This window comes from Aedes aegypti, chromosome 2 (genome assembly GCF_002204515.2).
Source record: "Aedes aegypti strain LVP_AGWG chromosome 2, AaegL5.0 Primary Assembly, whole genome shotgun sequence".
In the NCBI taxonomy this organism is placed as follows: Eukaryota; Metazoa; Arthropoda; class Insecta; order Diptera; family Culicidae; genus Aedes; species Aedes aegypti.
Genome location: NC_035108.1, coordinates 271,865,258 through 271,878,387, shown reverse-complemented (window position 1 = coordinate 271,878,387; position 13,130 = coordinate 271,865,258). Strand labels below are relative to the sequence as shown.

Below are 13,130 nucleotides of genomic sequence, written 5' to 3'. Positions count from 1 at the left end.
AAGGTCATCTAGGACTTTCCTTAGCCGAGTGGTTAGAGTCCGCGGCTACAAAGCAAAGCCATGCTGAAGGCGTCTGGGTTCGATTCCCGGTCGGTCTAGGATCTTTTCGTAATGAAAATTTCCTTGACTTCCCAAGGCATTGAGTATCTTCGTACCTGCCGCACGAAATACGAATGCGAAAATGGCAACTTTGGCAAAGAAAGCTCTCATTTAATAACTGTGGAAGTGCTCATAAGACAACTAAGCTGAGAAGCAGGCTCTGTCCCAGTTAGGACGTTAATGCCAAGAAGAGGAAGAATACCATCTCAACAGGAGTTTGTTGAAAAAAATGATTCAGGTTTTATCCAGGGGATTGTACCAGGATTTTTTGTCGAGGTCATATAGGAAATCCATTCGAAATCCTTTCAAACAAATTTCATAGATTTTTTAAGTAAGTTCTCCCCTATCTTCTAACGATAGTTATGAATGTTTCATCCGGTCACTTTCCTCTACATATTATATGTGTATAAACGTTGGTGATTTCTTTGTGAAGCAACAAATACCATTTTCGAATGTAGGTCAATGAAAGATTCAAATGCATTTGCTCGCCAACTGCAAATGAATTACCTGCTTTGCTCTTGTCCACAGTTGATCAGCAGAAGTTTTCTCATTTAATTTTGTATGGTCTTCCCCATACAAAATTAACCTAACTAACTTCAAATATCTTGTGAATGGAAGTTTTTATCGAAAAAATACTTGGTAGGCTTGATAGCCATCATCATTACGCACAACCAGCACCAAATATTTTTTCGTAAATTGTTCAAAATTTTGAGAAATAATTCGTTAGATTCATTTCACTATACAAATATTTTCCGCGTTACCTTCTAGCGATTTTTTGTGCATAGACACTAGGGCATGTGCGTTAATATGTGGCGAGTAGCGAATCCGGGCATGCATGTAACCCATTGCTAGAATATTTGCGTCTTACTATCGGAGTTCCAATATATCAGGCGCAATGTTACCCTCAGGTAGAAAGACTTTTGAAATACATAGGAACCCTTTATGAAAATTCGCCACAAGAAATCTAGTTGAAATTCATAGATTTGCCTTATGAAACAAACATTTGAAAAAAAAAGTTTTTGTGGCAACCTGGAATCGAATCAACAACGTTGCGATCGATAGGCCTAACCGTACACCACGCGCCTATAGACGCCTTGATGTGGTGTGATACTAAAGCGATACATAAAGCGTTCGTATTGTAATAATCGGTCCATCTTTCAAAAGGCAAAATGTATGAATTTTGAAAGTCCAGTTCGCAGCGTGTACTATGTATTATTAAATAATACTACAACGCTTATAAGCGGTTTCTTCACCACCGCTTAGGCCTTAAACCTAGTTTAACCTTATGGGTAAACGTGGTTTACGGCCTAAGAGAAGGTGAAGAAATTGGCCCTTAGTGTTTTATTCGTTCCACGCCTCAATTATTTATCTATAAAAGTTGTATGAATTGAATCCAACGGGCTCAGTGGTATATCGCACTATAATCTCTTGATAACTTGAATAGCAGAGCCGGAAATTCTTATGAATGCTCTCCGCGAGACTACACTTTATCAGTTCATTTTCTAACAGTCAATCGTTATCTCGTTACAGCTTGTACAGTTCCAGTGCACACTCACGTACCTCCAGTTTGGCGGAAGACACCGTTGACGCATATGTTCCTATGGCAGCACCAGGTCACAACGCGGAAGAGTACGTCGACATGGACCCGTCGCACAATAGTAGCAATCGAACGCTAGCTGCGGCAACGACCAGTCAGACTACGATTACGACTGCCGGTGGCAATGGTAATATTAGTTCGGCGGCATCTAGCTGTAGCATTACGTCCGGTACCCCTTCGACTGATATGCGGTTCTCCGGATATCACCTGGACAAGGTTGAGGCTCGCTTTACACCAAGCGAAGATGATGAAATGGAGCGACCATTGCGGACGTACTCTGTGGGCAGTCGGCTGGAGCACAACAAGCGCAAGTTGCGCGTGGACATGCTCAGTTCAGAAGGTTCCTCGAATTCAAGGGTTCGAGCGTTTTCTGTAGGCTCAAGAGCAAAGGTTCCGCGATCCGATGTGTATAAAGGAAGCGGTGCTCCGATCACAGCACCATTACTTTCGGCGAGTAGCTCCGGAAGCTTGCAGGAAACTAGTAGCAACAGCGGAAGCATTACCAACTGTGCTCCTGGGACAAGTACAAACTCCAGAGGTTCAAACTCCAGCATGAATGAAGGCAGAACGGGCAAGAAGTCGTCAAGTGCCCCTACCTTGGCGCCAAAGCCTCATGGATCGTTTGATCCTATTATGGATGATTTGATGGAGATCGATTACAGTGCTCCACAGTTTCACGGCGAACCGGCTGTTAGTAGTAGTACACCACAAAAGACTTCGGGTATGGAGGATTACATGGAGATGACGGCAGGAGGGAATAAGAAAAATACCGGATATGTTGAAATGAAACCGGGACATATCCCACCGGTGGTTGCGAGTTCCCTTGAGAATAGCGATTATCTGGATATGCGACCGGGGACAGGATATGAATCGAATCCGTCGACGAAAAGCAAAAGCTCTCCGATTAAGATTAGTTCGCCGAAGAAATTCAGCAGTGGTGGGAATAATAACAACAACTACCTGGAAATGTCCCCACGTATGATGGGGACATCATCTTCGTCTTCCTCATCAATAGCCAACCGTAAATCTGCAGTACCTTCGGAAGATTACCTGAACATAAGTCCACTGATGATGACCAGTGCGGGAGGTGATAGTGGTAACGAGGAAAAAATGATTAACGAAGAAGAGGACGAGGAGGAAGTGGTTGCGCCAAGTAGTGCTCCAGATGTCTACATGGAGATGACATGGAGCCAGCCCAAGACTAATCTGAAGCTGGATTGTTCTAAACCCGCATCAGATGACTATATCAATATGGATTATAGTCGCAAAGAAGGAGGCTCGAGTGCGTTGGACCCCCGTATGAGTTCGATGCCAATTGCGATTCAGTCGGGAAGCGCTGGTCGAACATTACAAGGGGACCTGATGGAACCAAAGATAGGCGGAGCACCGTCTAATATTCCAAATTACCTTCCCCTGAATTCCTCGGCGACACGACACCAGGTCGCAGCACAAATTGGCTTCAGCCCAAAGCAGAACAGTTTGCGATCACGCTGTGATTCGAGAGATAGTGGAATTGTGACACCTTCCGGAAGCCAGGTAACCATTTTCCCGTTCAGTCCTGGAAGCCCAATCAAATCGTTTTCGTTGGGTGTGGAACCTAGTGCAGAAGAGAGGAAATGTTTCGTAGATGCAACTACCGGCACTTTGCGAATCAGTGAAACCGATGAGGATAACAGTGAAGAATCGAATGAGTTCCTAGCAGTCGATCAGCAACAGCCATCGCAACCGAAAGACGCCACGGAGAGTAGTAAGCTGGAGGATCTAAGTCATAACTATGCCGAGTTGAGTATAGGTCACCAACAACAACAACAACAACAACAGCAACAGCAGCAACAAACTCAGCAAAAGACTGAGAAAAGTAGTCATCCAAGTTCCTTCAGCAGTACCAAAAAAGCAAATCTAAGTTTAATTCTCACAACATCGACTAATACTAGAACAACACCAACAGTAACTGCTATGAAGTCTGCCGTAGAATATCCGGACTACGTCAACTGCACACCGGTAACAACTCCCGTGGTAACTAAACCAACCACTCCTATGGCAGTGGATGATCAAGCCGGGGATTATGCTATAATGAATCCAGCTAGTCTCAGGAAGCTATCCAGCACTTCTCAGTCGGAACTGGCATCGACGGAAAGTGGACTTCCTCCGTTGACCAAAAAGTCCAATCAGATTTTCAAGCCGATAACATCGAGTCAAGATGAAGCATTTCTGAAGAAATCCGGTGGTGCCTCACCCAAGCCAGCATTCAGTCGACAATACTCAGAACGCCGAGCTGGTCCATCTGGAATCGATTCGTCGGGTTATGAGATGCTTCAACGCACCTCCCGACCGAACAGCGTAAACAGCGAAAAAATCACCAACAAATGTCCTCCATCTGTAGGCTCGACACGTCCTAGTTCGGCCAATAGCGACAGGCTTCCCATCATATCAGCTACCTCATCATCCGCTTCCTCAACATCAACGTTGTGCGAGAGTAAAAACCAAAGCCCCACGGCGTCTAGCATGATGATTGCAACAACTACGACTACGACGACTCCCGGAGTACGACCGGATTCCGTTACCTCGCTCACAGATCCGCACATCATTTCGAGACCGCCATCGGTAAGTTCGGAACGCGAGCTGCACTATGCCAGTCTCGATCTTCCACCTTGCACAAACCCTCCACAATCGGCGCCGGCAGTCGGTGCAGTGGTGGTACCACCCAACCGCATGGAAGTTGATTCCGATACGGCCACGGCAAGTCGCCCTGGTGGACCTGACTCGTTAAACTCCAGTCCTAGTCCCAACTCTGGATGTACCTCGCAACAACAGACTGGTTCTGCCTTCACGTATGCTCAAATAGATTTTGTCCGCTCGGTTGCCCAGGCCCAAGCCCAGCAACAGCAACAACAGTCATTAACCAAAAGCGGCCAACAGCAACAGTAAATAGAGCACAGGATACCGAATAAAACACACACACATTCTTACATACACACTGAAACAACTGCCAATCTGAAACAACAAAAGCGCCCCTCCTTTCAAACGTAAGTATAGCGGTTAAGCTGCGTGAGATGTACATATATACAGTTGCAGCAAGCAGGAAGCGGAAGCACACTCCTCATGTGTGCACTATTGCAGTAGTAGCACTGCAAAAGTTCGGATTAGGGACAGTTCTTCGTTACCGTTTATTTTTTGTACCAAGATGTCTACACATGAAGAGAGAGAGAGGGCACCGAGAAGGAGAGAGGCAAGTTGGCAGTTTGATCGAATCCAAGAATTAGCAGAGGAGAGAGAGCCACACTACTACCTAAGCATGTCGAACGTTATTTTTAATAAGTGTTTAAGAAGAATCGCCTCGCGCGATCAGCAAAAGATGGAAAATGAAACAAAAATATTCCAAAAATAGTTTAATTGCAAAAGAAACAGAACAACAAACCCCAATAGAATTACACAAGAACGGATAAACAAAATAGGGAGACAGGGAAGGAGAGAACCTACAGATGAAACACATTGAGATATAAGAGGAAATTTCAAATGCCAAAATAAGCTTTACTTGATTTTCTTGTTTTTTTTTGTTTACTTTCATCAAAGGATAGAAGAAAATTACACGATTATATAAACTATATTAAGCAACAGAAACACACATACACATAAAGTTAAAAGAAAGTCTAGCTGGTAAGTAAATTAATTGAGGGTAACGTGTAAGTTTAGACTAATGTAGAAACGGGAAAAATGGAGGAAAACTATAGAAAACTTTATTTTTTATTAAGAAAAAAAAAATCAACTTTTTAGCCTATAAGGAGGGATAGATTTAGTCGAAAAGTATAACTTATACAAGTTTAAATTTCCACTGTTTTTTTTTACTGTTTCTTCGGGTCGAAACCATGGATCACAGAAAAGGGTCGTGAAATATATTTGCATCTTTGGGTATTTATGAAACAGCGACATTAATATTTTGAGAATTAAAGGTTGTTCTAAGATTTTAAGTGGAACAGGTACATTGTTTGAATTTGGCATTGGCGATTTTGCCAATTCTGTAAGTTAACCTTCCAGTCGTCGCGTGGTTGACCACCGTCAGAACCACCACGCTGCTGTTGTGATCGAAAAGCGAGGGTTTTTCACCAGTGTTGTACGAAATACAACAGCGCGACGACTGAAGTGTTAAATTGACTCGTACAGCGAAGCAAGCAAATTCAACTCGTTAAAATCATCGAGCTAAGGTGTTTGCTACTACCTAGTCGAAAAAATATGAGACACACGGCTTCGAATGCCTTACGTGTTTTACGAATCAGTCATGACAACCTAAAACTATACAATTGGACGAGGTTCCGGCGAGTTTGGTAGATGTAAGGCTTTTAGTAGGAAACCACAAATGTTAACTCTATACCTGTTGGGCATAGTGGCAAACAAAAAAAATCACTTTTGATTTCTTTTCTTTCTTCACATCATTAATTATTCAAACGTAAGTTAAAACGCGATTGAATGTCCTGAAATCCGTTTCTGTGATCCTACAGAGAACCTTATTGTAGTAGGCTTTGATAAATACTAAGTATAGAATGTCATAATAAAGTAATCCTTGCTCGGGACCACAAGTATCATCCTACAGTTTCAGAAGTGGGATAAAAACCTCAGTTTTCTGGAAAGTGGAATCGAAATTTCAAGTAGCTGTACGGAGCAAGTTAAAGTTGATTTGCAGTCTTTCCTTGAACCGTTGCGTAGGGATGTCAATCAATGAAAATACAAATTGGAGTCTGGAAGAACAGAAGCAAGATCAATAGGAGCATTACTCTCCTTCTAAGAAGCTCGGAGGAGAGGAGTGACGAATAGGAGCTTGAAGTTGAAATCGTTAACAGACTGTGTGTCACAAGCATTACAAACTGGAAGTGCTGTTCATGTTCGCATACATCTATTTGTTCTTGTGCGAACTGTACTCGAAAAAAAAATGAGACACATGGTTTTTAATTCAAACACCTTACGTGTTATAGGAGACTTAGCCTTCATGACAGCCTAAAACTTTCCAATCAGACGATGTTCTTCGAGTTTGATTGGATGAAGCTTTTTGGTACAAAAACACCATTGCTATCTCTGTACCAGTCTAACACCGCTTGCACGTATAGGGCAGGAAGCCAAATCTGGCCAAAATAGCGTTTCATCTCCGTAAGACCGTGGGAAAGAAAGCAGGCGCATCTGGAGGCATTAGTCTCGGTAGATTTTACAACTGCTATTACTTGTCGTTGTTGTGTTATAGTTCTCTGGAGAAAATTTTCAACTCGATTGCTTGAAAGGGAACAAAACTACAGCATGTCAAATTTGAGCATTTTGTATGAAAATCGACATGCGCTGCTATTATTCAGAACAGCACTGTACATACAGCCAACAGTTATGGATCAACTAAGGGTCATTTTTCAGAACAAAGCATGATTAAAAGTCACAGTGACATTGTAACAAAACAAAATCACCTCAAATACAGTGAAGAAACTAGTTGTTTTCCAGAATACACCTGAAAACTCGCGGTTTTTTTTTTACAAAAAAAGTGTCATTTTTATAGAGATTCTTTAGAAAGAACGTTGTCCATCCCACAGATTGGATCGGTAGGACAAGATGATGCTTATTATGAATTAAATCAACTCATATTATGGATCAGAGCACTATAACAGCAATTTGTCTGCGCGGTAAATAAATGGTGGGCTAGTGAAAGCATCAGTTTAGCGTTTATTTCGGAATCGTCTTATCTTTGATTCATAACAGTAGTATGGTTTTCAATGCCCCACAGTTATGAATCAACGCTTCTAGGAATATGATAGACATTTTATTTACTACGCATAGAAAAATATGATTAATATTATAACACTGCGGAACACGGTTTTGTCTCAAGCACCAAAATACCGCTATTAACGATTGCTGAATCCATTGCCATTTTCAGAAATATCATAGCACGTCTAGTTAATGAAATATTAGCTGTTGAAAATGCTAAATTTGACTATTTCAGCTAACTTGCATGCAAGTTTATCAGCTTGTATGACAATTTATTTGCCTAATTTGCCTAAGAACTCAAACTTCAAGTGTATAACAATACTTATAAACAAAGTTCATAATACTTCCGATGCTCCAACAATATTTTTTGTTGGCTTAGAAAAGTGTTGTATTTTGCCATATAAGTGAAATGAAGAATTTTGTATGGAGACTGTAAGCATGTTGAAAAAATCGATTTAATCTGAATTTAACCGTGCAATTTCAACCAAATTATATCTGAAATGAAATTTAAAGTCCTATTCTGCATGCTTGTTGGATTAGATCGCAAAAGTTTTTGATAAATCATTGTTTAATTTTTATGTAAACATCAATAAAACCAGTGTTTTTTGCAACTTTGGCGACCTGTAGCTAAAAATTGTGACGTGCTGAAACATTTCTGAGAACGACATCAGATTCAGTAGCGCTAAAACTACTATAAAGACACATAATTTGATCCTTGAGACACGCAAAAATGTCATTTTTGTTACGCTGTGTAATTGATTGCGATGTTGTATAGATATATGGTTCTCGTGGGTTAAACGTGTTCTGCGTGATTGCAACTCTATTTTATAAGATATTCTTAATTCAGTCCAACTCTGATCCATATATGTGTGCTATCCATAACTGTGGGGTGACAGTACTGTTGAGGCTAGTAATTCAGCGATATTAGTCGAACTTTCAGGTGCTACAGATTTTGGCGGGGATTGGGTCTCTGTTAGAGCGGTTCAAAATTCAAAAATGTTTAAAAGCTCAATCTCCCATATCTATCTTACCATCCTTACCATTAAAAAGTGTTCTGTGTTAATAAAAAAAAAAAAAATCTTAAAACTATGATAAAGAAATTTGCTGAAGAGAGCAATTCAATTCGACGGATAGGAGAAGAGATATTCATGAGTTTTTAATGCTATTATATCATATGGGATTACTGTAAATATTTACTGTAATAGCTCTGCAAACACCTAAAAAACCAAAATTAGGTCAAAAGGGATGTGTTTCTCCAGTAACATCCTTCATTGAGGTTCGAAGAATGAGTTTTCACTATGGGATGATAAACTCGTACTCACATTGCAGTACTAACGTGTTTTGAACATTTTTTTAAATTGCCATATAAACTTACATTGTTTTTGAATCACCTTAAAATCACCGCATAGAAAACTGCAAATTTAACAGAACACTATTTTAAGGATGGTAAGGAAAATATGGAGGATCTGATTTTCAAACATTTTCAAATTTTGAATCGCCAAGTCTCCATAGGGTAGATGTACCAATAGTGGAGGTACTAAGCACGATTGAGCTTCATTTAACCGCCTAAGTTCAAGAAGCGCAATTAATGTACATGTTAATGTTGTAACGGGAAGTAACGACCATTGACTTAATAAGAAACATCAGAAACATGATTTTATCGCAGTAACCCGCGGCATGTCAGTGAAAAATAATACCTCCACTATTGGTGCACTGTTCCTTTAGTTGCGGTATATTTTTAATTTGTGTTCCTATAGTTGCGGTATCCGTTGTTTTCTTATGGGATCCTCCAATATAGGAACACCGCAAATATTGGTTCAAGTAAGAAAAGTTCTAGCAATTTCAGTAATATTTCATCAGTTTTAGGGCAATTTAAACGCTCTTTTCATCTATTCCGTGTATCAATAAGCCAACACGTCGATTGACAGTGTCGGTTCTGTGACTAGTGAAATAAAATCAGTGAAAATGGCACTATCGCACATCGTTGATGAGCAGGCATCCTTGGTCAGGACTTGGTCATACAAAATCTGAGAGCGCGTATCGTTACTATATTCTGCTTCAACGCTTTGTTTGGTTGCTTGCTTGCTCAATAAATACGAAACCAAACTCTGTAAAAGGACTGTTCGAACTGTACTTCAAGCGGCACTGTATTTCGTTGCGCCTTAATTATCTAACAGTCCAGGATTTGCTTCGATGCTTCTTAATACTTTCCAATCCAGCTGACGATCGTAAGTTCAACAACGATGCTTTGCTTGAACCACTCTAGCAACGCTAACGCTGTTTCTTCCATGGAAACGTATGAGCACATCGCTCTCGATACTCGATTCAACAGTTTTGCGATTTTTCCACCTGACTAGACGTTGGATTTTCAACTTAAGCGTAAGATTAATGTCCTTTCCTCATCTGAAAAACAGAAAAAAATGAAGCTAAGCCACCAAAAGTTAATTGCCAGTTGACTGGTAAGCAACCATCTCAACCACGCTGATCGTTCACACTGTGAGCGAGGTAATGCTCACAGTGTGAAATAATTTTGTTTTGTGAGGTTGATTATATTATCGCCCTATGTTGTTTTCTTCCACAAGGCATGGTTATATATCAAGGTGCAGGAAGCTACAACTTTCCCAGCAAACACAGGATCGTACATGATTGCGAAAGCGAACATAGCATGTGGTGAATTCTGCTAGTAGAATGAGTGCACATGAATAAATACCACCTCCACTTTGTTTATCCATTCGCCATCGTATATGATTCTGTGTTTTCTGGGTTCGGTTTCAAAGAACCATTTCTGTTGATCAACAATTCATCTCGACTTGGAAGAAAACGTAGAAATACAGTGGTAAAAAAAGAAAAAAATATCTATACAGTAGATATAAGCGAACTTAAAGATAAGGTCGAAACCTCTAAAACTATTCATATTCATATATACAAAAAAAGGAAAAACTACATCCAAACAGCAACATACACACAAACATAAACATGCACACCTAACCAACAGTTTGAATCAGAGCGGAGAGATTGCGTTCCTTTTCCATATAAGCAAATCGATACCGTAACGGAAATGATTGTAGGTACATGGGATTCGATTCTCTATTACGGATACGTTCAAGTATTGTAGAAACCGAAATATTGTCCTGGCGCGTGTTAGTCGCAAAACGAAAACCTCCTCGCGTGTGATGGAATCAAAAACCTGTATTTTACTTGCAAACTGGTACATGTTCGTTCACGAGAAAAAAGAAGATGGAAATCATAGTCAAAATATACAACTATACAGCTAGAATTTTGTTTTAGATCGCAATGTTTCAATGAGTTTTTCACAGAGGATGCCACTGCATAGACACACACCCGACAACGATTGCGATGACGATTACTCAGAGACGCGAGTGGAATCGAACCTTCGATGCTCAATTGAATCCGTGGCAGTTTTTTATGCAATATCACGCAGTAACATTGAATTCAGCTTTGTATCTTTTTCCCGAAGTACGTCAAAAAGATATTTAAGCCAGTTTAATTCGTTCTCTATAGTAGATCAGTTCTTTAAGTTAATAAGAAATTTCTAAGGCCTTGTATTTGTGTTCGCTTTTTGTTTTGTTTTTATCGTTTTTTGTTATTTTCTCTTTATAGAATTCTAAAGCACTCGTTTTTTTCAAAAAACTTTTTTTTTAATTTTGTTGTAATTTTATGATCAAACAGCGTTTATTTAAGTTAGTTTGTCCTATATTATTTTATTTCAGTTGCTTATACCTATATCATGAAGGTACAATTTAATTTGGTTTTGATTGGCCACACAAATCACAACGAAGTGCTTAATTTAAAAATTCTGCCAACATATATGCCTGAAAACTTTGATTTACATTGAGTAGCATCGGAAAAAAATATTCTTTTTGCACAGGCGACCCCATATGTAAAAACTAAGAACCTTTAGATTTTCGCAAGCAAAAGTTCCATTTCTGTTTTGTTGGGCGCAAATACGTTTCATTACATCAGATTTATTTACTCTTTGAGTGTTCCTTTTTTATTCAAATTTAAAGAAGGAAACTTTAACAGATATTTCTTTTCATTTCCAATCGTTTGCCTAATTTATGTTATAAAATGTTTTGCCTACCGCAGCTGAATTTAATTTAATAGAGAAGCGAGGGTACCTCTCCAACGAATGAACCCTTTCCAACGTACAAGTTCCATATAAAAGACTATCATTTTAGAGGCATCTTGCTCTCGTACACTCTAGCCTACACATTCACAAATAAAAAACAGACACATACACACATACGCAACCACGAGCGAGCGTAATTATTCAGATGGAAACCTTTAGACTAAACGATGAATCAACATCGCAAAAAAGAGGAAAACAAAAAAAACATCATCATGTCATTCATAAAATCAGAAGTAAAAAACACGTTTGTAACAGACAGTAGGATAATTTTAGGCAATTTTTTGGAAAGTTTGGACATAAGGAAAAGAAAATATAAAGAAGATTTCCCCAAAAAATGGTAAAAAAAAACTTCATAGATCGTATATTTGTGTCAATCAAAATTGACTATAAAAATTAGAAGTAATGGCAACCGAAATTATTGTAAGACAGTCAGTTCTGGTCCGTTGTAGGTCAGGTGAAACTAAACGCATGTATCGGCTAGTTTTCTGTTGAGTTTTTCCTATTGTTTTCAACACTTTGGCAAACTTGAGTGAGTTGAATTCCTCAAGGAGAAGAAGAATAAACAAAGTAACAGAAGATACCCTGTTGGGTGCACTACGCTGGAAGGATCAAATATAACAACAACGACAAACAGCAGTAACACATATATGCAAGTGTGTATTGAAATAAAGAAAAAAAAATACAAATAAAAACTTGTGTTGAAATCCTAAACTAGGGCTTAGATGTAAAAGTGGTATTTTTAAGTATGCTGGACAAAGGTACACTGACGAAAAAACAAAATGAAAACAGCAAACCTCTATCCTAACAGTTTAAAACCAATAGTTGAGAACAGAGCGAGGAAAAATACACTTAAAAACACTAAACAAAACAAGAGAAACGATAACAAGAAGAGAATTAAACCGGAAACACTGTGTTCAATTTACGACTCTGAATTCATACATTGATATTGATCAGCTTTACTTTTATTGTAACAGATAAAATAAAACAAAATGCAAAATATATTACAAAAACAACAGAGGTTTTCTTTATACGGTTTAAGTTTTGAAGAATACAAATGACGAAACTAGCACTAGGACTAACTTTTTGGCGAATAGAGTGAGATGAAAAATCATATCTACCACCTAACGACTAACGTCCACCTTCGTGCCTCCATCCGATGACTCAGGAACCGGCTCTTGGCATTACTTCTATTGCTGCTTCGCGGAAATATCTAGGTTCACTAAATGGGTTCCAAGGTTGGTACATCGATCCCGATTGATGCATGATTTTCGGTGTACTGGTGCCCCAACGTCCCAAAATAGACGATCATTCGACCTAGTCCCGACGTTTGATCTATCCTACTCCGATGAAAAGTTCTCTAGCGATGAAAGATCTCTCGAATCTATGCTATCCAGTCAGATGCCGAGGTTGGTCCTGCGATTCCGATAGAGGGTAACTTACGGTTCAAAGACGTCCCGAAGACGATTTGCTGGTGCTACATCGCTAGCTGCTCAACTAAAGTCCTCGGCGGTTGGCCTAGCCTACTCCGACCGTTATTTTCATACTGGT

General features: G+C 39.5%; 1 protein-coding gene across 8 annotated transcripts in view; it reads left to right on the top strand.

Annotated features, from left to right (window-relative positions):
- LOC5569675 (insulin receptor substrate 1-B) overlaps nt 1–5,522 on the top strand; it is a 665,066-nt gene extending 659,544 nt beyond the window's left edge. For all 8 annotated transcript variants that reach the window (XM_021845092.1, XM_021845096.1, XM_021845093.1 and 5 more), the window contains one exon: nt 1,630–5,522. In XM_021845092.1, coding sequence (XP_021700784.1) covers nt 1,630–4,624 — 2,995 coding nt within the window. In that variant the 3' untranslated portion in view covers nt 4,625–5,522. The remainder of the gene's footprint in view (nt 1–1,629) is intronic.
- Nucleotides 5,523–13,130: the final 7,608 nt, after the last annotated feature.